Below are 26,290 nucleotides of genomic sequence, written 5' to 3' on the forward strand. Positions count from 1 at the left end.
TATATGTAATGTAGCTTCCGTTATCATCTCCATATATGTCGGGGTTATAATTTATCGAACTAGATCATATATATAATGTATGAGCCAAGTCATTATCAAGGAAACAAGAGGTTTTTTTCGATTTGTTTGAGCATTGATATAAGCGTTATGTCTTTGGGACCAGAATGTTTGATTTTCCTTTGTTAAACATATTAAAATGTCGATTTAGAGAAAGATATTGCAATAATTGTAACTGAAAATATAAATGAAGAAAGTGACAGTAAACATTTCACATCACAACACGCTGTATAGTGCTTCAGTGGTTACAAGTATTTACGCCATGTATAATTTCTGTTTGATAATATTAAACCTTTGAAGCAATATTACAACCATGTCGCATAAAGAGGGGGGGCTACAGTAAGCCTAGCTGAAATACAAAGGTGTTACGACATTCTATCATTAGCCCTCCACGTCTTGGTAGCGATAAACAAACGGAATACAGGTTGCCGGTAACTGCAAAGTATTCTAGTGGAACTTCAAAACGTACCGGCTACTTTTTCATTGATATATACCTTTAAATTTGTAACAAAAAAATAACGCAAAATCGGAAATGCAGCCATTTATATGTGTCCTAGCCTATATATAGCAAGAAATAACAGTAATTAGTAAGCGACAAACCGGAAGTGCAGTCTGTCAAATGTATTTTACCCTTTGTATAACAGCATATAACATAAGCAATGCTATTTGTTAGCATAAGAAAATTAATGGGGAACCATGCAAATTTCACCAAATTTCTAACCACGATTATGTTTGCACACATATAGTTGATTTTTTCTGTCTTTTTTAAGTATCAGACAGACACGTAAAAATAATTATGAAAATGTACATTGTTGTTATACGATTGTCTCGACAGCATTGTAGTTTCCCAAATTTTTTTTAAAAGATGCGTTTGATTATGCACCATCCAATCGCGTATGTTACAGTTGATATTAAATTAGTTTATGTTTTTTCAAGGCCGTTTGTTACAACCAGGACAATTACTCAATACAATGTAATACAGTACTGTTATTATGTAATTCATCAATGGTAGCTGAAGTTGTGTGTATTCCAAAAACAATACGTTTGATGTAAACCAAGATTTACATAAAATAATTATATCATTATTAATGGAATAGTAAGTGAACGGCTAATAAAACTGAATGTTTGGAAACATTTTGTTCCCGACAATTCTAAAAGGGGATATCTTAATTGTTATGAGGGAATAAAACTTCTTAATAATCTCTCTAGCATTTACAACACACAACATCATGAAAAACGGCAATCAAATTATGCTGATAGCTGATTACCTAACCAATGGAATATGTGAAGATGTGCATGTATTTGTTTTTGTAAGAATTAAAGCAAAGATGAATCGGTGATACCAAAACATTTCTTTATTATAATTATCAATTCTAAATTTTAGTCATCTGCTCAAAACTAAATTAAAGATGAATTTTTCTCTATATCAAGATATAGATTTACAGTAGATTTCAGTTTCGCTATATTGTCTTAACTTTTCCAATTCATCCGACGCTGCTTGCCTTGATTACACTAGGATTGTATAGACCTGTCTTACTATAGCTAAATAATACTTTTATTGAAATTTGTTATTAAACTTGTACAAGACAGTATGATTTTATACATTAATTTCATGTACCTTGGAATTATGCATTAATTCATTGGTACAAATATCAGTAATAGTCGTTATTTTACAAGCTAGTGAATTTGACTAAATTCTTTATTTACTTATTTATTTTATTGATTCATTTATTTATTTTGAAATTCTCTTTTAAATATCGAATACATGTATTTCTAATTATTATTTTTACTGTTAAATCGTAATTAAATTTGTATGCCTATTTGTATTTTCAAATGACGAAGGAAATAAAAACAACTTAGATATATGATTATATATGGGAAATGGTCATAGCAACCAACAATGTGTATATATGAAGATCAGAAGGACCCTTTATGTATATGTATAAAGTGATAATTCATTTCCATAAAAATACGCAGCTCATTGTGTCATTTGTCTAGTACAGTTGTTTATTTCCCGATTACGATGATGATGACGATGTTGATGTTAGTGGTGGTGGTGATGATGAATAGTTTGAAATTGTTCTGACACATGTCCTTATCACACATATAGGAATACAATGCTAAGGAAGCAGCAAGGTATTGTGTTAGAATCTGTCATCGTTATATAAATAGACGGAGTGAGATGATATTCACGTGTAATTGACAATTGGCCAGGTCCCTTTACAGTTGTATTATATAGCTCTGTAAAGGAATCGATAACAAGGCGTGATTCGCGACCAATAGATACACAAGACACGGGTCAGCATGCTTAGTATGATGGCCGAAATAAATATGGAAATTCCGATCATCTACGATATTTAATTTAATTACACTGGAATGCGATTAAAGAAGTGCGAACTAGAATTATTTCCATTTACATCATTAAACTTGTTCTTGATACAATTTAGCCAAACACAAAACCCGCGCATTAAATACTATTTTTGTTATTCAAACAAAGTGTGTTGATCATCAATGTTGACATACATGGTAAAATGTTTTTCTTTGCTGTGTCCGTTATCATTTTATTCATGCATGCTAAGACATCCTTTTCATAATAGAACAGGTATTTATATATCATGCATTATATGTTGGTATATACTCTAATACTCAGAATGATACAGTCCATTATAGTAAAGAGTCAAAGGAAATGATGGCATCTTTTGTCATACTTTTGGGTCTTAGCATTACATACGAACAGTTCAAAACTAAATCATTTCTTGAAAGGATGTTAACTGTTCTGATCCTTAGCCAAGATATTTCGTATAAAGAGCAAATAAGAATACTTATACTGTAAACTGTTCTTCAACAAGGCTTAAGGCAAAATATTACATTTTGACCTTGCAAAGTACAAAATTTAGAAATTTGGCTTTGCTAAGCCATGAATAGTAGTTATATAATAGTTACCTTATAAGCATAGTTGTAGAATCTATATGATGAAGTTGGTAACACAGAAACTATTTAACGTTGGTACTCGTTCAAGTCACCTTTGTACCTATAATTTACAAAGTGAAAACCAATTTTGTGAATCCTCATCAATTACATCAATGTTATTGGTATTGCGTATGCATGTCGAGAGCTTGTATATTAAAAAAACAAATTTAGGAAAAAACTAAATCCACGAAGCTGAGAGAGCGGGTACTTTATCTAACTCGCGTGTGAAACTTTATCATGAAACGGTTATTATTGAGTAATTTAACGCTATCCTAACTAAATGGTTAACTGTTGGTTAGGTGCTAAAAGCTTCAAGTGTTCATTAAAGTCATAAAAATGAAATAGAAGGCCGTACCCACGGAAACACGGAACAGAGACTTTACCGACATATTGTGTTTGAGAGACACCAATCACACGCAATTCGCTGTCGTGTGCTTTTCTCTGTTATCATAATATCATCAGATTATGCAAAAGCCTCTCATACATACGTATAAAAGTTGTTTTCTTTCTCTTTTACTTTCAGATTTCACAAATCGAGTCGCCAAACTTCTGTAGAAGATATTTGGAAGAAGACAAGAGAAGAAAGAATTGATGCTGACGATAAAGTCAAAGAAAAAAAATATATTCTAAACGTTTTAGCACGAACCGTTGAGAATCCGATTCTTTCATAGACAAACTCCTGGCACCTATATATAGACTTAAAGCGTTCAGTCGGAGGCAGACGCCATCTCACCTGTTGAGCAGAAACAGCCAGAGGAAGAATAGCATCAACACACACAGAAGGTAATTTTTTTCTACACAGTGAAAATTTCATCAAACTTCTTAAATGTCATTGTTTTACCGTCAGCTATATTTATATTTCATTTCTTTAGATTTTTAAGCTATAGGTTTTACAATTCTCTGTTTTTCTGACAAAATGTGAAGTAGCGAAATATGATACGATTCGTTCTCATTTCTGAAGAAAAAAACCAACAACATTTCTTCAGATTATGACACATTAATAGACAGAGAAAGAAAAGAAAACAGATAAAACTACTTATTTGTATGTATTTCTTTCTGGCCAATTGTAAATGAAATTATGTTGAAGTAGCATTTCTTTTGTTTTAGTTCCTTGTTGCTCCCAATTAATTTATTGTAGTTTTATAGAAATCAAAAGCTGTGCAGTTCAATTACCAAAACCTAGTGACATATTTTTATTTCAAATATATATAAATTCCGTCTTTCTTTGATAATGTTTTAACAACATCAATAATTAAACAGATGTTCAATGAGAAAAAAAGGGTAAGCAAAAGAACAAAGTATTTCATACACAATTTACAATATTAATCGGAAATATATTTACCCGCAGCGTTTGCGGATATACTTGGTAAACCTTATAAGCATGACATGGCATTATCCTTTGATCATACCTTTTTATGTAATGATTGAATAAAAATATTATTTATCTTGGGAGTTTTTGTTTTATCATTTGTAAGCTAAAGGACATGTTATATATTTGATCGAATGCAATTTTCAAACATAACGTGTTAATCCGCTCAGTCCTCTCTGGTTGTAAATCAAACAAGTGTTCTCGCTCCTTGTGTGTGCTCTATCTGTTTTTGAAGTTGATATTTTCACACAATACCTTACTACGATCATGGATATACTTTATTTTATCATCTACAGCGATTTGAAATGTCATGATCAATTTTTTACGTTGCTGTCGTTAACCGTAATTATTTAACTGCTGTTTACCGTAGAAACCTCTGCACTTGATCTTTGAGTTGCATTTTGGAGGGATATGTTATATTTTTGTCGTCCGAATTGTAGAGAAGCACTGTTAATAATATTGTCAGTATCTCGTAGTTGGATATGTAGCACATTCTCTACACATTATAACCCGTTCTGGTGGGTGCACAGTACACTTTACCACGGACAATCATTCAAGTGAAATTGAGCATATGACAGGTTTGAACGTTCTGTCGGTACTACCAGTGCTACAGCCTCAAATCCGTGGTTCTTTCAATCTGATCGTCACAAATCTTTATTTATGTCTTTTGACGGTTTTTTTTTCTGTTTTATGTTCTAATTGATTCCTTATAACTGGGGTTGAATTTATTTGTAACAACCTTTTTAAATCTATAATAGAATAAAATCTTGTTTGAAAAAAAGTTCTTTCAGGATCGAAGTCCTTTGACGAAAAATAGAAACGAAAATGTGTTAAACCATGCCAAAATAAAAAAATTAAGGAGAAAATATTAAGATTTGCTTCCTTTAGATTGCTGAAACAATTTAGGCAGAATAGCAAGATTTGTATAAATATGAAAATATGTTAACTGTCTATGTCGACCTCGACTTAAACAACGATACAACTGTAGAAGGCTAAAGGTAGATGGTTAGATTATCTTAATAACTTGGCCGATTAAGACCAAACATAATGTATTACCATAACATAGCATTTAAAGTACATCAATTGCAAATATTAGTATATTTATGGTTTCTACTAAACAACCAAATATCAGAAAGGTATCAATTTTACGTATATGCTGAAGAACATTGAAATTACGAAATGCACTGTATGCCCGTGGTATGTACACCAAGATTCGGTTGACATTCCGAACATAAAAAAGTAAACATATATTTTTAATAAACATATGAGAACAGTGTTTGTCATGCTGATACAAAATTTGCTTTATCTTCAAATATAAATGCACTCGGCACATACTCTGACTTGAGCATGCTTAAAGTCCAGCTCGATTTATACAGAGCTCAGGATTGTGTATGCTGGAGTATCCGTTACCGCGGTACAATGTCGCTCACCGATAAACATTAACTACCCGAACGGACCTAAAACAGTCCTCTATGTACCCAAACCCTTCGCAAGTCTGCTAGTTGATGCTTGACAAACAACAGTAAAATTTATTATATTTGTTTAAACATTGAATAATAAACATCTCTCTTTGGCGTTAAGTCGATAAGCATCTCCACCATAAATCAGGTCGTCGTATAAAACACAAGCACGGCCTTAGTTTACGGGTCCTTTGGTCTGTCAAGTGAAAAGGCTTCTCTTCTAACCAGGTGTTGTGTGGCTAGTTCCTTAGATACACCAGTATCAGTATTGTACGTCTTAATTCGGGACTTTTTGTAAATTTTGGAGGGCTTTACCGCAGTAGTGTTATAAATGAAACATGTCTGATTGTCGGATGATTGTAGATATTCACTATTAACTAGACGGGAAATATCTACACTATTACCAAAATGAAATTTTATTAAAAAATGTCTTCTTCACATTTGAATGCTTTCCCTATTCCTTTTCGAAATCTGATATGTTTATTAACAGGTTTTCAGGAGCAATTTTATTGCTAGAAATTTCAAATATTTTTCATTTTAAAAAGTGCCGTAATTAGATACCCTTGACCAAGGACTGATGTGCTACGTTTCAATTATTACCATGGTAATAACATGTAATTTGATATGATAGAATATTTTGATGATTTTCACTTTACTCGTTAGGTAATATTGCGTCATTTTAAAAGTTGTACACTTTAAAAAGTCATTTAAGTGAAAGTGATAAAAGGAAAAATAGAAAGAACGAGAAATGAAAAAAAAGGTTTTTATTATTATTTTTGATCCTACAATGTTAGCTAGTGTGTGAGATTCAAGTAATGATTTTTTTACATACGTTATGTTACAACAGAACCAAAAGCATGTCTGGTCTATAAGTATTGCAGGTTTCCCTAAGTAGTGTGTTGTTTTAAGTTGGTATAGATTTATCCAAATCAATTACTGAAAACCAATATAAATTTGTTTGTTATAGACCACTTAGTAGGTAATAAAACGGTAACTGTATAGTGTGTTAAGTTCTCGGGAGCAGAGGTTAGTATAGCGTGTTAACGCTATGATTTATGGACCATTGTGCCTTGTGAATATTGAATAATCTAATTGTTTTGCACTATTTGCCAGGTATATCACAGAACTCGGAGTTCAGGTGCGATTCATGACGAAAATTCCGGCATACTTTATCAGTAAAACGCTATTTATATAAATAAATGATTGTAGTATATAAACAGAGAGTAGATGGTGATTTGTGATAATCATAAGGTGTTTGAATGCGTCACGTAAGCCTCATCATCCACCTGTACTGAACAAGGCTGCATTGTCAACTTAAACATTCGACTCGTAAATTAAAATTGCTATCGGATTAAGCAGTTAATACTCCATATGGATGTCAAATCCACAGCATGTGATGTGTTTAAAACCGGAAAAAGAGATAATGCCCCTCTTACTTCAAAATTCAATCAATTTTTGGGTGATGTAGACATTTGGGGTTACGTATGCTGGTTTTTTCCCAGAATCTTAGGTTTGCATAGCCAACAAAGCATCCGTTATCGCATGTTTGCACGGAAAACCGTTTAAACAATGGCTCCATGCAAGGTTTTCTCTTAACCTTTTAGATCTAGATGGAACGCCTTGTACATTATAGATATTCATATACCCGTATATCAGGGATCTGCTAATCCAGCTAGACTAGTATAGGCACAGCCAACCCAGTCAGGGCCCCAGAGCAAGGGGTGCACAGAATGGGCGGGGCTAGATGCGGGATAGCATTACCACAGAAAAGTGTTCGAGCTGAGCGTTCATTTAAGTCTGACCGATGGAACACAAGACTATGTCTGTCTTTACCAAGAGGGTGAAAAAGCAGAGTGAGATTGTTATCATTTCTTCAAGGGACTGATTCGTACAGGCAAAGACGAGTAATAAAAAGTGCTTCGGCGATCAAACCACAACTCGAGTTTTTTCATCATTGGTTCTTTATGTTTCATATTGTATTTGACGTCCAGGGGAACCTGATCAGTTTACAAGGTAAGGGTATCGTAGCTAGATTACGAACACAGTCACTAAATATACACCGACCCTTTTTTGCTGAAGGTGTCGTAATGATGTTTTCATACCATGGAGTTCAAAAGTCATCAATATCAGTTTGTTTCTGTGAACTTTTATAATGTGTTGATATAGTGATATCCATGGCATATATCGCACTTCAGAACGTGTCTTATATTTGTTGTAAGGGCTGGCGTGTTATAGATTGCACTAGGCAAACTCAAAAACGCATCCATAAGTTTAAAGCATATGTTTTCTTTCAAATCAAAATAATTTCTTGCTGCCAAATTATCATTAAGTGAAAGGTAGTTTACCGATTGTAAAAGTGTTAACACTATAGCTTCTTTTTATTTCGTTACCTCCAACCTAATCTAACCTAGCCTAAAGTCATCGTCTTCGTACACAATATTAAACTGAAACAACGGTTGTCTGGTGACGAAAATACAACCACCATACGAGTTGTAACGACCACGTTCGTTGGTTATGAAATCTAAGAAATTACAAACTTACCTCTGTTTATTTATATATATGGAATATTTTGTTATTGATCTATACCTCCGATGGCGTCGGTACTGTAATACACTTTACAAAGAAGATAAAAGTATGCTAAACTTTTTCTTTCTGGATACCTACTAAACCAGAATTTGCAGAATGTTGAACGTGGCATGCAGATCAAGACGTGCACCCAAGTGAGTAATAAGCGTCATCAAAGACTCACTTGATTTTAGGATAAAGAAATGGGGTAATTTTCCTTGAGACGCAGTAAAATGTTTCGGTTGTCAGTCTTAGATCAGGTTTCAGAACGGTGTATTTTTAAACAACACCGAGAAAAAATATCTTCAAGGTTTGTTAAATAGAGAATTTTTATAAACCTTGAGTCGCCGGGAAATATGAAAGCGCGACTTACCACATTTATTTTGAAAGTATCAGATCGTTGATGTCTCCGAGGATTATTATAGAAACATGTAGGACATTAGATTTACCATCATAATACAGAAATTATTTGGAAACAAGTGATAGTTATCTTTGTAATGTTAAGTTTCCTTTTTTCCTGATTAATAAGCATTCTTCAATGTTAGATTCGCACGTAATATCGAGTGACCTCCATCACTGATGACTCTGCATTCATTTGTGGCCACTAAGGTACCGTCGTTGAATTGAATGGCCTCTTACAAAAATGTAATATACTTAGAGTGCTTCGTTGTTATTGAATAATTATGTATTAATTTAAGAATAATGCAAACTTACTAGATACTGGTTAGTTAGTTATGTTGCATGTTGTATAAACATCGAGAAGGCCAACAAAATTTGAATATAAGTTATCAGGAAAACATATTAATGTTTGATCTGTTTTCTGTTAGCTTAATTCGGAGGTTGATATAAGAGCTCACATAGTACCATAATGATTCATATTGTAATTGATTAAATTAAGTTTTTACCTTAATTTTTTGTTGGGTTTTATATATTTTTCAGTTGCATTCATCAAAAGATATTTTAATAATCTAGCAGTGAAAACCTTTTATATGTTATGAACAAGGTTGATAAATAAGCCATCGTGGACGTGTTTTCGGTTTCAAAAAAATATCGCACAGTTATGTCAGTTTGCCACCGTCTTTAAAGGATAATGTTTTCTTATTTAAATTCTACGATTTTCACTTTTTACTACGAGTACCACAATGTTATGCTTCGTCGATTATAAATATGAGTCAATGCTTTATGACAGTTTCAAATACCAATTTCTGACAGAAATGATTTAGCGTAAATCGGAGAAAAACACAAGAAAATATTCATTCAGAACTTCTGCATTTAATACATTTTAAAAAGAGAGCTTAATCTTGTTTCATTACTCATGGAAACCAAAATGAATTTCTTTGTTTGTGGGATGGCGTGATGTTATACATTATCACAACTTTGATTGCAGAATCTAATTTACGTATTAAAGGTATGTGTAAATGCATTTATTTCCCTGTGAATGGCATGTCTAAGAAGGTGTTAAAGTGTAAGTTGGAGGGTGTAGTTGTGTTAGGTAGGTAATGAGGCTGTAAACCCCTCTCATTAGGCCACAATTGATGGTGTGTTCCCTGACGGAAACCCTACATTAATTATACGTTTGGAGCTATTTGTCGTGTGGTAACAATAGATACTATCTCGGTAGTGGAAGCATAATAGGAAACCATTGGTAATTTCTCAATGTCTACCTTTCATGTAAATTATAAGCATTATACTTATGGTTAATTAATCAATGATTTAAATTTATTTATTTCTAATTTGTTTCGTTTTCTTTGTCATTAATGTGATTCTAAAATCAAGTCGTATGAAATATCGAAAAGAGACAGAAATAGACGGAGAGAGAGGGAGAGAGAGACAGAGAGAAATTAACACGCATGCGGTTACAAAATGGTTAGAAGAATGAATAAGTACAATAATTACAAGATATAGAGTGAGAAGAATGGAAATTACAAAATTCCCTAAATGTGATTTTCTTAAAGATTTTAAATGTCTGAAATACATACCATGTAGAGCTAAGAGTAAGGATGACAAGATACGCCGTTATCAGGGTAAAAAGACTCTAATCTTTGTGTTTATTCTAGATAAACCTAGCGTTTTTCTACATACTGCGCCGCACAGCGACCAGTTGCATAGGTAATAAATTACATTGGCCTATCGGCGTATCTCGTTCTGGATAGAGACATGTCAATTTATGTAAGCAGTCTGATACCCTCATGAGGCCCGACAGGTTTTTTTTACAATCCCGCCTCCAGTTAATTGGGGAATTAAAAAAATATTTAACTGTAGGGGGTTTAAATTGGTGATATTATTTATGTTTGTAAAAAAAATAATGCCATACAGTATTAGTAATATTTAGATGTTGTAAATCAATATTTTATCATCTTGGGTTTGTAATTATACATGTTCAACTTAATATCCCAAAAGTGGCCCCTATAATTCAGATAAAACATTCTTGATTTTGTTTAGAGGTTTATAGAGTTTATTTTCACCCTGATTATTCGTGTAATACTTAATATTTCTGTTCTATAATTAACAAAAGACAGAGATATCGTGATTTATGCACCTCTGCACTCTTATGTTAAACAATCGGTGCTCGAATTGTTTATGACAATGTAGATAGATAAATATCTAAAAAAAATCAACTTTACACGAAATTCCTAATAGAACTTATCTCTCTTACTAAAATCACACTTTTACTTTTCTGTACTTATGATACTGTACTCATCAATCACTATCTAATCAATTTAATTTCAGAAATTATTTGTTTCCTCATTTCAAATATGTGCATATTACTGTTAATGTTTTTGTTAGTTCAATCTATTGCTACCATTTTTACAAACTCTAAAATAAAAATGATTAAAATGATAAGAAATATTTATTTAAATAGAAAATACAGAAAAATTGTCTTTTGAATATCTTCTGAAAGGTTACGAAACTGTTAAATAGAACTTAATTCAAGTGAACATTTTGTGGATTTACTTTTCCGTATTTTGTTGATAAAATCATTTTTACGCAATATAGGGCGAATTATATATTACTTCATTATGCATATGTCACTTACGTAACGCTTAAAACAAATATGTATAAGAGAGTAAAAGGTGTACCCCATAACTGTCTATATACCGTGTCTATAATAATCTGGTGGCTACCGCTTAACCCGTCTTAGCCCTGGTGCCAGAGGGTCCGCGGGGTTAAGTCGCTTCACTTGAAAATCCACTATGTACGTATTTCCGTGAACGTCTACACTAGCTTGCTACTTTGGTGTTAATCTTCTTGCCTTTTTTTCCTGGGTTCGTTTTTATGATAAATGTATTGTTTAGATCTACGATTGGCCATTCCTCGCATAGCACTGACTGACAACAAAGGTAGTCAGACGTTATGGAAGCTATCACAATATAGATTGGTGAACTTCACTAAAAAAGTGCGTCTTCCATTAACATTGCGTTTTGTTGACTTTCGGGCAAAGTAACTCTTGTTGTTGTAGTGTATTTTAACTCTCATCATAATCATAACGCATCATTTACATAAAAAATTCTAGTTACTTCAGCCGGCTAGGTTATCATTGAACGTTTAGCGCAATTTCATGAAATTTCACAATTGATGATGCTTTAGCACGATATTTTGTATCAATCTTGCCTCCCACGCTATGGTCAGTCAGAATTAATCATCAATTCTTTGTCTCCGTATATAACAATTATTTCCTGTGGATAATAATTTAACGGTCACTGTCATTCGACAATTTCCGTGGTAAATTCCAATGACGTCATTTTTTTTGAACAAATTTAAACAAGAATATCAGCAAGGGCGAAAGTCCGTGTCAATAAATACCAAAATCACAGGTATCTCGCTCCATACGTATTCGGTGGCCGGCTATGATAAATTGATATGTGTACAAATCACTTCTTTTCCTAGTTCGTTGTTGACCCTCACGATCATTGTCCACTGTATAAATGTTACGGGACTTAACATACTCCAACGATCCCAATATTGAAAGTTTGAACAGCGGATGGGTCAATATACACTAGTATGGGGGTTTAATACATAGGAATGTTTACTTGGAAATAACAGTATTTATTTCCTGACAATGAATAGCGATCAACATGCTATTAAATAAAGCATCAATTTTCAACAATCCTGTCATACTGAGCTTCTGAATAGCTCTGTTATCGCTGACTACGATATGAAGTGTTACAAATGGTGTTATTTTCTTATTACAAGTCATCGTAATGTTTGGTGTTCGTGTACTTGTGTGGTGGAGGAGACCTGACGACGTAACGGCAAACTACTTACATTGATACCCAATCCAATTGATGTTAATTAACAATGTTTGACCTGCATGATTCTTTCTTCATCATCAATTAAATATATATGGTGTGCAAAGGTTAAGTTTCAGCTATCAAAAATAGGTAATATACATAAAATTTTAATTAATATGGAAGGAGACAAATATTATTAAATATATAGGGCCCAGAAAAAGTGTAGGTAAACATTATCTATTTACAGACATAATTTGTTTAAAAATTGGCTTGGTGAAATAACACTATATATAAGTATACTAAGCCCACATTAAAGACTAAATATACATTTTTGGACCGGGATGAAATACATCTCTACGGTAGTAGGAGACTAGTTAATAGTTTATTATAAAGGTTATGGGTGGTGAAGATGAATTATTTAGGAGGCCTACATTTGGTTCATATTAAGGTAATTGGGAGTCTAGCATTAAATACATATTTGACATAAATCAATTTAATGAATCTTAGAATCATCTGCAGTAAAATTAATACTGGAGTTCATAAAAATAATTAGATTGTACCTACATATAGTTTATAGAATAGCTGTTCTAATATCGTTATAGTTTCCAATGCGTTATAATGCATGCTAGCCGTCCTCCTTGTCTATAAGAGACTTTTAACTACAAGAAGTAATCACTTAGAACACTTCTAATACCTAATGATTTTGTTAGAAAAGTTAGCATCAACGATCGATGTGGGCATTACTGCATGTCATTTTACATTCAAATTTAATTCATTTTCTTATTGGTTGGCGACAAAATGAGTAAACAGCGTGTGTTTCTTCGTTTTATTATGACAATAAATGAGTTTTGTATTGCTGGGGATGTAATGAAATTTTCTATGAAAACATTTTATTTAAGCAAGGCATGTACAAAATTTATGAAACATTCAATTTTGGCAAAAATTGTAAAATATTTAAAAGATATATTTTCTTTCTCTAAAATATTAACACAATTAATGCTATGATTTTTAGATAATTAGTTATTTGATAGTTCTTTTATATGTATCATATATGCTAATCTATATTCTATTTAATGGCGAGAAACAAATCAATCAGTAGAAAAAACATATCTAATTCCAAATATAAAAGTTTCCATCTAACGTGTGTAAGATAATATCTTAAAACTGCGAGCTTATAGTGTATAACGTAGAAATTTCCAAAATGGATTTCAACAGATTTTATAGATGTCTAACATAAAGCATTGTTTGTTGAATATCGTGCGAAGATTGAGTGTGAGTGTGGGAACCAAGTATCGAACTGTTTCGCTTACAGTACACAATATCTCTACTCTACTAGTGGGTAATTGGCCTGAAAGTTGTTATATAAAGAGAAATTCTCTGACTTGTTAATTGCCATTCTGGTAGAAAATATGTTGATATTGAGTGCCTGTTCAACCGTGATATATTGGAGGTTTTATCTTGGAACTTTTGTTTTATGACATTAGAGATTGAGATAGGGTTTGGGTGTGGAGGTGGGCTCTGTTGTGTGAAGATGTCAATCACCTGTATGTACACACCTTATCCCCTTACCTGGTCAGTAGACCCTCCCTACACCTCTAACCAAACCACACCAATCACACTAAAAACTATCAGAAGTTAGGTTAACCCCCTTACCTGTGAAAGGTGTACAGTTTAAGAATTTATTTCGCTTTTCCTTTTTCAGCTCCTCACCTGTATAACAGCAAACCAGCATGACAGACGGAGAGTCCTGATCTTATCGCCGACCAGAATAGAGTGGGCAGCTTCGCCAGTTTTTTACTTGACAGCAGTGTCGGCGGTCACACGATCCAATAAGATTTTACTAGTGGCTTTATATGTCTAGGTAGGAAGGTGATTTAATTACATTATTCTTACCAATCAGGGGGCTGTAGCTCTCACAGACGACCTTACACTTACGATAGACCGCTGCTACCTAATGTTCATCAATCAATCACATCGACGTTAGAAATCATCGCTACTTCATACAAATTAGTTACTTAAGTTTGACAGACAGCATGAATTTTCTATAGATATAGCTGATTGGATTATAGCGGTACATTATCTTCTTGTGATGTCTCAACGATCGGTTTCCGTAGCGAACTGGACTTGTAACACCGACCAATATGTCTCTAAGAAAGGCTAACAGCTAATTATCTTATATTTTATAGTGAAATAAATATAATTTATATAGAAAATAAATGTTTATTAAGTGACTCATTAACTTGAGAGGTGTATATAAGAACGGTTCTTATTTTGTTTCTCTTATTAAGGATTTTGTGTGATATAAAACAATAGACCTAGGGCTCCGTAATGTACAGTCCTACCTATCGCAGATTTTACACTGGATTACTCGTCTTCCTTCTCCTAACTGGCTCTTCGCTACAATGTGGCCGGGTGGTCGGCAAAAGGAAAAGACCTGCAAAAATGATTCCTTTAGTCCACAAACAGGGTGTGCCGAATTTGTCAGAAAACACAATAGGAGCTAGTGGACTTAGCGAAGGTGCAATCACTAGGGACGACCCGAAATTTAAACAACTGGTTACCAACGATAATCCCAATATCATATTCAAGGACGAAGAAGGCAATGGATCGGACCGAATCATGTCACAGGTACGTAACCATTTCTATAACTACACTTCAAAATTGTATAATAATGTCATAAAGACGAAATCGTAATGATCCAGGAGAATCACACAACTTTCATATCAAAACACAGATTTGACGCCAACAACAAATTCTGTATAAGACTTATGCAATAATAGTTATTGAATAATGCAATAATAGTTAGAAATACCAGCTATATTAATTTTTTTCTCATTTACAAAGACTAATATGTAAATAATCAATTTCAAAAAAAGGTGATGAGTTTATTAAACTATGGAATGACATACACTATAACTCAGTAAATACCAATGTTTCATTAATACGATTTAAGGAAGACAGTTCCGTAATATAGAATATTTCATACGGTTGGTTTAGGTGATAACGTAATCATTTAAATCATTATAAGGAACTAACTCTACATAAAAACCTTGCATACTTTTCCAATATGAATGAATGTGCCTCATAATACATAAAATGACATCATATCTAGTATGAAATTGGCTTTTATCTTTCATGTCTGTAACGTAAATTACGCAATATGGAAGTGTTTTGTATACTATTGTAACTGTCCTCTGTTACACAGTATCAAGAGCTCGCTGAAAATAAATTAAGCTCTATGTTGAACCTTTCCTCAATATTGACGATTTTTAAAAAATTGAAAAAGATCTAGTTTATAAATCATACTACAAATATCAAAGATAAAAATACTTTCAATTTACGACAAAAATACATCCTAATTTATCAAGACCATGGCTCATCGTTTATGACAAATAAAGTTTCGAGTTTATACTACGTCCATTTACATTGAAAACTGTGGATTGAAGATTTAAGATTGTAAACAAAATTACTTTTATCTGTTATCTATTACCTCACAAAAGAACCATTGTTTGGGCTTCAAACTGTCTCTTACAGACAAATGACCGTGTAGGGTATTGGAACCGACATGTATGAAACACTCTATACATAGGATCAAAACATTTCAGTCTGGTACTTGTCAAAATATGTCAGGTTCACGGTAGGTTTATGGGTGCCTTGAGTAGTATTAATTAAAAAGTTCCTTAAACATGTGCTTCTTAAGAAGGCGACCGCGGCCTAATGTGACACGGCAGTGTTGAATACAAACTATTCCATTCAGCATGTTATGTAGGATATCTAGTCGCGGCCATTCTGATTATGTTTCGTCCTTGGTCACATTAAACAGTAAATGTCACCACTCTATCTAACATCTACCAAGTATACAAATCCTCCTCAGACGAACACTAAAGATGGTCTCCATTGCCACATTAGTTATAAAAACCCAAGGTACAGGCGCTAGACTCAATACAACAAAGCGACAAAATGAATGCTTATTTTCACACATCTAAAAATTGTAAATTATACGTCTATGGCTTGGTTCAGCGTTGCCTTCAAAAATCATGAAGAAGCTAGTTTTATACGCTAGAGCTGGTGGCACTTAATACAAAATTCAAAAATACTTTAACGATATCAAATCGAAACAGTTATTCGGCCTTTCATCATATTTTTGTCAATAGGATTATACACCATTGCCGAGATCATCAGTCTTTTAGATTCGTGCTTGGTATAAACAGCACATTTTCTTACTATTATTATCGATGTATTATTTTTGGAACCATTTAAACCCTTCCATTACCATAAATAGCGTTGTGCAAAGTAAAGCCTGTCTTTGATTATGATGTCATTAGCCTTGTGATACCAGGTCGTACGTCCGCCTCATTATGATCAAATGATGCATTATCAACTTCTAACTATGAACATCAAAGGTGTAAAATCCAAATTTTTGTAATGATTTTGATTATAAGTACAAACACCTGAAACACACACAAAAATACATTGCTTAGGAATTTATATATCCTGTAAGGATAAAAGTCGTAATAAGGTTGTGAAAGTATTATCGCTTTGTTGACACATGACAAGTTGCATATAGTTTTAAAATTGATTCCATGTAATCAATAACAGCCTTATTTTCTAACGTTGAAATCAATAACCGATATCCCTACGTAACATTCACTACTTGTACAGATATCGACAACTCTACTCTCCAAAATGACACATTTTCTAGACGATAGATAGGATCTGTGATTAATATTTTCATGTAGGATTTGTTGATGATATTTAAAATACCGTTTCCTCTAATTGGAATATTTGCAAGAAAATGATAAATGTTATTTTAATGAGGGAGTTAGCCGGAGGAGCCGATTAGTAATAACTATAGACTTTGTGACAGACACGGCAGTGCCTATCGATTGCCAGCACCTGACTGTATAATTGTCTCATGCCATTATCTAAACAGATCTTATCGTCCTCGTGTTGACGATATTTGACATAGTCTGTGACACCGTACTTAAAAAAGAAGCGTCTCAAATCCGTGTGATGCTTAAACATACATGTATTCATATTAAAAACTATGGAACGTTCAATTAACATTATAATGATAAGGATAAAAAACCGTAATGCATTTACAAAGCATTAAAACAGCACACAATCAATCAGAATAATGTTATATTTGAGAAAAATATAATAAATGAGAAATTTACAATAAATTGCAGACAAGACGTTGTTTTAAAGAAAACTACATAATGTAAAAATCAATCATGTTTAGACTTCGTGTTAACGTATGATAATTTGTTAACATTTTTCTAATCACGTGCGTGAAATTTTACATTTTAGAATCAATATATATCACAGCGTTAAAACGATTCAACAAAAAATTGTATATGAGGTTATAAATTAAACTTTTATAATGTTCAGTATAACTTTTGGATTTCATTGGCAATATAACTTTAACTATTCTAAGAATGCTTGACACTTTTTAAAGTTTTCACAAGTTGTAAAATTAAGTCTTGACTGCAAAAATTTAAAAGAAAATCATCATTAATTCATCTTGACAACACTTCTTTCAGATTATTTGGTAAATATCCCTGTCGAATTTAAGATTATTTTAACGTATTTTATTTTTCGTATTTTTTTTTATTATGCTATCTTATTATTAAAAGGTTTTGGAATCACCAATCAATTTACATTAATTAATAGTAACTTGTATCCAATAATACGTCTAAAATGTGTATAGACGATTTAAATATAGTGTCAAATAAAAATGTAAGTTTTAATCAAATATCAAGATGAATAAGAGAATAAGATTATTATACCGAGAATAAGTGACCGATATACCCCTGTACATGACGTATATCTGGTCACGACGTTTGTTGACTATTGGCCATCATCTTATTCTTGACAAGTCTTTATATAAACATTGTTAACGACAGCTTATCTCCCTAATCTAAATCACCATATGGTTAAGTGCCAAAACTAAATTTAAATAAAGTTATAAAATATTTTTTTTTATTTTCATTTTCAAGATTTCACTGTAAAATTCACATTAACATTGTGAAATGATTGAAATATGGTTGGTATACATACAATATATAATTAATTAATATCTATATATTCATTTTTCAAAGAAGTGAAATAAAACCTGAAGCTCCCATCATCAAGTCGAAATAATAATTTGTAATGCAGTGTCTGGTTGATGTTAGAACTAATATGAGTCGAAGCCAAATCAATAATGAGGTTTGGACATTACAGAAAATAAACACAGATGGATCAAACTATATTTACACGTTACCATGGGAATAGCAGTTCCATCTGTACACTTAAAATTATACTCAAAACATATCAATAAACATATCAATCAACATATGGATAAAATATATTGTTGTGTGTGATATTGCTATATGTGATAGAAATGATATGACTATTAAACACTAACATCAAAAAATAGATTCGAAGGTTCATAAAGAAAATCAAAAAAGTTGTTTCATGCAATAAAATTTTAAATAAAATCTATATCACGATTACTTTATCGAATGCGGTAGAACATGACTTTGTTGGAATTATAATAGACACTTACACAAGAAAAACTTGTCCCAGCGCAAACAAAATTGCTATTTTCTGTTCAACTCTCAGTTTTATGAATCACCAGATGATGTAAGGATCTTTAATTTAATGATACACACACAATTCATCTATTTAAACAAATTATACAATATTTTTTTCAATATATTAATAATATATAACATAACATCTGTTAAATACCACCAGATACCATCCGTCCGAACATCGTTAATGGCCCGTCAAAAAGGACCGTAATTAGAGATTTGATTTAAACATATTTTATTGCAAAATGTGCAATGGGATTGGGCACAAGTTATACAACTTATATAAAGCCCGTTCCCAAAAATAATAAAACATTCAAATTACATAGACAAGATGGCATTTACAAGAGAAGATATACATAATATATAAAGTTGTATTTGAGACAGAGACAGAGGGAGAGAGTGAGGGAAGAGCGAGAAAGAGAGAGGTGGGGGAGGGAGAGAGAGCTATTTTATAACCAGTATGCTCCTCAAGGTGTTAGTTTCAAGCCGTAATATACTATTATTTTAAAATCTAAAATCTAGATTTAGAGATCATCTATAATCACATAGTATAGAAACGTAATTCAATATAAAATACATGTATCAATAATGCAATAGAAAATACAGTGCAGAAAAGTAACTGGTAACAGAACGTCATTTAGTGATTCGAATAGTAATTATAAATACGTAATCAGTATCTTTAAAACGGTACCAGTATTCACTTATTGTAACAGATAACATTTCTTTAGTAATTAGCAATTTCTGTTGTATACAGTTAGCGTAAACCAGTAACTGAAAACCGATACCGTTATTAAGTAATTGTACCATATAGCATATAACATTTCTTAAGTAATAAGCAACTATACAGTTAGCGTAAACATGTGATTAAAAACCGATACCGTTATTCAGTAATTGTATTATGTAACAAATATTTTTTTTCAATAATTAGCAATTTCTTTTGTATACATTTCGCATAACCAGTAATTAAAAACCGATACCGTTATTCAGTAAATGTATCATATTGCGGATAACATTTCTACAGTAATTAGCAGTTGTATTTTTTTTTTTTTTTTACTTTGTATTTATTTTGGCCTTTTATTGCGAATTTGTAATATTCTAGCTCTATACCGTTTTTACCTCGTTACGATAGCAACTATACAGTTATCGTAAACCAGTAATCAAAAAAGACACTGTTATTGAGTACTTGTATCAGTTAACAGATACCAATCAATAATCATTAATTAATAATCAATAATATAATTTCTTTTGTATATAGTTAGCGTAAACCGGTAATAAAAAAAACGATACCGTTATTCATTTACTCGATTATATATCTACTGTTCGTATTAAAAAGTGATAATACACAAAAAATATACCTTTCTTCCGTAATTTATTCATGCAAGTACCGTTCATATATACACTGTAAATCTAAAATACATTTTTTCTTATCATTGTTACTCTTCATATACCTTATGTCAGTAACTTATAAAGTGGTCATCAATACCTCTAAGTCGTATATCGTTCATTAATTACTTTGAAAATTTTATTTGTGATTCTATAATATATGAACTATTCATTTGTTACCACATTAGGAAGATAATTTATATCATTCTTCCACATCAACATCAAGAGTTCATAAGTTTTCTGTTAAAATAGAAAAATTCCTGAGTAAAAAATGGTACAGTGGTGTGCCCAGAGCCATTTACAAATTTTATAAAGTTCGCTGTTAGTATATAACTGGTAATTTCACTCTATGTGAAAATTTTTCACATATCTATTCCAAATATGTATTTCAAAATTGTAGCTAAATCAATACTTTGCCTTGCTATTGTTACTTGGCGTATTGTCTCGTGTCTATAAGGATCATTGGTAGAATAAATTACAAACATTTTCTCATCTAAGCTGCAACTTCTCTCGTCATTAGTAAAGATGTCAGTGATTAAAGTTATGAATATTCAATATAAGCTAAAGACATTCATTGTAATATAAAATAAAATCACTAAACATAATACTCACCTATCAAAGAGGTTTGATGAGCTTAATAATCCAAAATTAGTTTCAATATACACATTTCAGAATATAGCAAAACATTTTTGTCTTCTTTTTTTTAAATTAAAATATTTTCAAATCACTTTGATAAATATGGGCACCGTACGTTACATCCCTTTATCGTAAAATGTCATTGATTGTCAATTTCACTTTTCGCTAATCCTGTAATAAAATTACGTTATATTTCTTATTGACGTTTTTTTCAATAATTTACTGTATTCCTTCACATTTAAAGATGGTCATTTTCCTGGTATTCAGATATTATTCCTGAAAACATAGAAACTGTATATCCATCCACCAAGGTTTCAGAATTTACCCTCAGATCGGGAGGTGTGAACGACTATGAGCTTGTCTTCCTTCATTGTTCTTCTTTTAAATACTTAATTCCGTTCAGATGCCCATACTATAATACTCGAGGCCATGAAAAAAACTTTATTAACAGATATGATCCCAACGGTCCATAATCTTCATTACCCGAGGATGAAATGTCGGATTATATGTATGTGAAAACGAGAGAGGCTGAGATGTTGAACTATTTTCAATTAGACCCTTCTTTTGATACAGTATCGCTTAGGAACTTAATAGATTCTATAACGAAACAGCTATAATAAAGGCCCATGCGGCCGGCTCGGGACTCACTCATCAGATTGCCGACTTACAAAGAACATTTGTTTATTGCAATTTCTTTTATACTTTAATAGTATTATATACTTAAAGTAGTATGTATTAACATTAATTCTTATCTGCCCCCGAAGGGCTCATAATTGAAATCAGATGTCGCTTTACTTTGTTTTTTAATAATCTCCCATCAAGTATAAACACAATGATACTTTAGGGCGACTACCTGTAGCGAGCGCATTAGAGGCCCAGGACCACCCCTGCATGTATGAACTCTCGGCTTTATTTCAAGGGCTTTTGTATTAAGAAATGATCAACTAATGTGTGAGGATAAAAAGAGTCCTTTAGAAATACCACACACATTTCTCAAGATCTCAGATGTTAGTTTGTAAACAAGTAGGAAATGTGCAATAAGTCCAATGTATCATATAATTGAAAATGAAGTGTCAATGCTTTGTGCAGTTACAGAATAATGTTTTTAATTACAAGGAATTATTTTGAGGGGAATTTATACTTAAATGCATTTCTAGACATATGTACTTCATTAATTTGAAATCAAAATTTGAAACAATATTAAAAGGGCATTCCATTATTTGAAAAGGTTTTACGGTGTCGAATTGAAACTAAACTAGAATTGCGCATTTTTCTCAAACAGTGAAATTTATCATATTTCATGGATAATAATGAATTGTTAAAACTAATCACGATAACAAACTCTAAATTGGAATCGAAACATCACCCAATCACCGCAAAAAAACGATAACCAACATCCATTCCCCAATCTGTTCGACAATAAATCTATTTCAGCTAGGCATCATCACATTGTCATCAACTTTCTAGGATTCATTTTGTGTTAAGAAATCCAGAATTTGTAAAAGACAAAACAACGAGATGTCCTTTTGTTACTGCTCTGTAAAAATATGTATTTAAAAACACCGTGAATTCAACGATATTTAAATCTATTTACTTTATTTTATTTGATTATTACAATGTATGAAGTGTAACAAATTAATCCCACTAGTTTTAAGACAAACACCTATCTCGTTTACAACCGCTGTTCGTATTAATGCAAAATAATACTGATTTACTCATGTTCGTTTTAATGTGCGTTAATAACACACCTTGCAATATCCACCTGGGCCTTGGTGAGTCAGTACCCTGTTTGGTCAGCCACTCTGAGTGTATAATAGGTACACTAATGTGACCGCTTATAAGATATAAACGTTATAAAAATCCGTGTCCTGGTCACCACCTTTCGCACTGACCAGACAAGTATTGAGTGTTTAGTATTGATCCTAACCTCCAAACTTTACAATACGAGACGTGAACCAGATTGGTCTTATCTTTAAATTTATTTCACTTAAGGCTTTATACTATGTAGACGGGTTTATGTGGACAACATATGTATGATAATTGAATCAATTATATACACTACTAGTGGCCCCTTCACACGCTTCCTCGTCCTGGTATCGGTATAAAGAAGTGGCGTATTCTCAAGTACATCACTATATAAGAACCCTCTACAGCTACATACATATACTGATACTGTTACAGAAGTACAATCCGTTGGTTCCTAATACATAAATTAAAAATAGAAAAAATATTTTCGCATGGAAAAGAAACTTACCAACATATAGTTACAAAGAAAATGCTGTCAATAAAAACACGCACATTGACTCCAACATTTTTTTTAAAGCAATGTTATGGCATACAATTCATTTAGAAATAAATTATTTCAAAATACGTACATTATAACAATGCAAAATATGTTCGGTTCCAAAGGAAATCTAATTACGTTACAAGTACAATATATGAAATAACGAAAGTCACAGTAGAAGTATAATAACGTTTTAAAGTAAACACTAATTGCTCCAAAGTGCGTAAAAGTTTGTGTTCCTGTAAAATAAACATTAATTTCTTTTAAATACGCTTCACAAATATAAATTATATATATTTCACAAATATATTGCCTCTAAGTAACCAAAATAAATGGAAAATACACAAGTAACAACACAAATATAATTACCTTGCTGAAGTTAAAATTCTATGAATTATTTTTTATTCAGAAATTAAACTTAAAACGTTTGCTAAGTTTGATTTTCAAGATCTGTTACATAGATCACAATGGTCGTTTAGTTGTTTAACATGTTTTGATTGTAAAATGGGTTAAAAATGAAATGACAAAGCTACAGAGCATATTATCGTAAACATGTGACTGGTGATGATAAAAGAGCAGGAAAAGCTTAGAATAGGAATGTTGCGTAACTTTATGGCGATATAACGATATTATATGTAGATATACTAGGGTAACTGTTTATTGAGACGTAAACTTGGTTTATGAAATATTTATGCTGATATAGTAGTTGTGCCCACTTTATTTTGATTTTGTACATATGATATTCTGCTGTACATTATGTAAATGACATAATAACATTGATACACGAGGTACTACAGGATCCATGTATACATGTTATATGGGTAACTATTCTGTGTAACGTGATCTAGGGTCAGATTGGATTTTTGATTAATATCCTACATTTTTTCCGGAACGTGATTTCACGGTCGCGAGTCCTATAATGTTCTGAGAGTGTTCTTAATGTTCTCATCAAAAGAAAAGCTAGTCTGAAAATGTATCCTACAATATAATGCACGTTGCAGCTAAAAGTGGCGGAAGGGTGTTATTATAAATGCATGTTCTTTCGTGAATTAGAACACAATATAAAACTGTGCGAATTATGACCGTCATTGCACATATGACTCGCATTACTCGACAGACACGTTACACCACGTGGAGCTAATGAGCCCACTGTATAGAGTTGCCCAGATCTTACTTATGTTGTAGAGGTATATAGTGCAGTGTCATCCTGCTGGGGAAAACGGTATGACACGGTGGGGTATGCGGGCGAAATGTGGCGACTTTCATGTACGGATTACAAAAGGAATTCTACTAAAATCCTTTGTCGGAATCTGCCCCTGTAATGTATATGCACTGTTCACACCCATTATCATTCCAAACGTCATATTAAGCTAATATTTACTTTTAAATGTTTTATATACTTTACAAACAGTGAGATTTTAAACAAAACTAACTCGTGTGTTCTGGTGGTATCATGTTAAGATAACTAGTGCCATAGAACTGGTAGTTACAATGTGCATTACACGAGAATGTTCGTCACGTGTGAAATGTTGCAAACATGAGAAGACTCGCATTTCAATACAACTAGTCATTTGTTCTTGTAGCGATCCATGGTAGCGACACAGACGAATAGGATCAAGATTAATCATAAAAATAATGCTCAGTTTCACCATAGGAAATTGGTCGGGTGAAATATTGCATTTTCTCGTAACCAGATAACTTCACAGAGAAAGAATAAATTGCCTAGCATCTAACCCTAGATTGGATGTTCATTGTCGGGCATGGCGATATATCTCAATTCCTTCTCTCCGGCATACATTGTTGGATCATATATTAGCGTTAGTCACTAGTCCGACGCTTATTGTCCTTGACGATACAATCACGTGGCTTTGGTTTTAGAACCATCATCGTCAATTTCAGATCAGTTATCTCGCAAGCAATGTGTATCAACTATTATTCTTCGCTTGTAACAAAACATTTACATTGTTTGAGAGGACGGATTTAGACCAGAACATATTTTCGGTCACGAAAATCGTGAAATTCAGCGTTTTCTTCAGTTGGACGTTAAAAAAGTATGGATTCAAATTATGAGCATTTGGGAAACTTCCGAATAAACTCGATAATGAAGCAATATTGCTAAAAACTGTAAAAAAATCAATCAGATGTAACGATAAATAGGAGTATCAGCCTTTACTAGGATTCTTGGTGTTTTGCGCTTTCAGAATAAGATAAAAAATAAAACAAATAATTTTAAAAATAACAAAAATAATATGTGAAACATAAAGTATATAAAACAACATCATATTATTGTAATTCTACTTCGCTGATTTAAGTGGAAACTTAATACTATTTAATAACATCTTTTGATGATAGAACACGGACGCAAAAAAACAATAAAAATAATAAAAAGAACATGTTCAGTTTTCATTCAATCAGTTGAGACCTAGGACAGATCATGCTTTGTCTATTACCGATAATAAATTGATATTTCCATACTACTACCTAAATTAATAATAGTTTGGTTTCTTTAATAAGAAAACATAACACTTTGCTAGATCAATAAAACTATCAATATTGCTTCGAGAAAATTATGCTTGATAGGTTAAGAAACTACATGTTTCTAGAGAAATTCGTGTGAAGCGAGACAGAATGCGTACTAGTGTTATTCATCACAGTTTAGTCCCCTATAACGGTCCCCATCCAATATCTACGGCCTCTCTGTAGATGTGAAGTGTAGGGGTACTGATAATATTTCCGTAACAGGTCAGTGTTTGATC

The 26,290-nt window shown here is 32.4% G+C and overlaps 1 protein-coding gene across 4 annotated transcripts in view; it reads left to right on the forward strand.

The window, feature by feature from the left end:
- LOC138320503 (sonic hedgehog protein-like) overlaps positions 1–26,290 on the forward strand; it is a 94,029-nt gene that overhangs the window by 52,866 nt on the left and 14,873 nt on the right. For all 4 annotated transcript variants that reach the window (XM_069263495.1, XM_069263496.1, XM_069263498.1 and 1 more), the window contains exons 2-3: positions 3,551–3,810; positions 14,356–15,281. In XM_069263495.1, the coding sequence (XP_069119596.1) occupies positions 14,982–15,281 (300 nt within the window). In that variant the 5' untranslated portion in view covers positions 3,551–3,810; positions 14,356–14,981. The remainder of the gene's footprint in view (positions 1–3,550; positions 3,811–14,355; positions 15,282–26,290) is intronic.

Source organism: Argopecten irradians, chromosome 4 (genome assembly GCF_041381155.1).
Source record: "Argopecten irradians isolate NY chromosome 4, Ai_NY, whole genome shotgun sequence".
Classification (NCBI taxonomy): domain Eukaryota; kingdom Metazoa; phylum Mollusca; class Bivalvia; order Pectinida; family Pectinidae; genus Argopecten; species Argopecten irradians.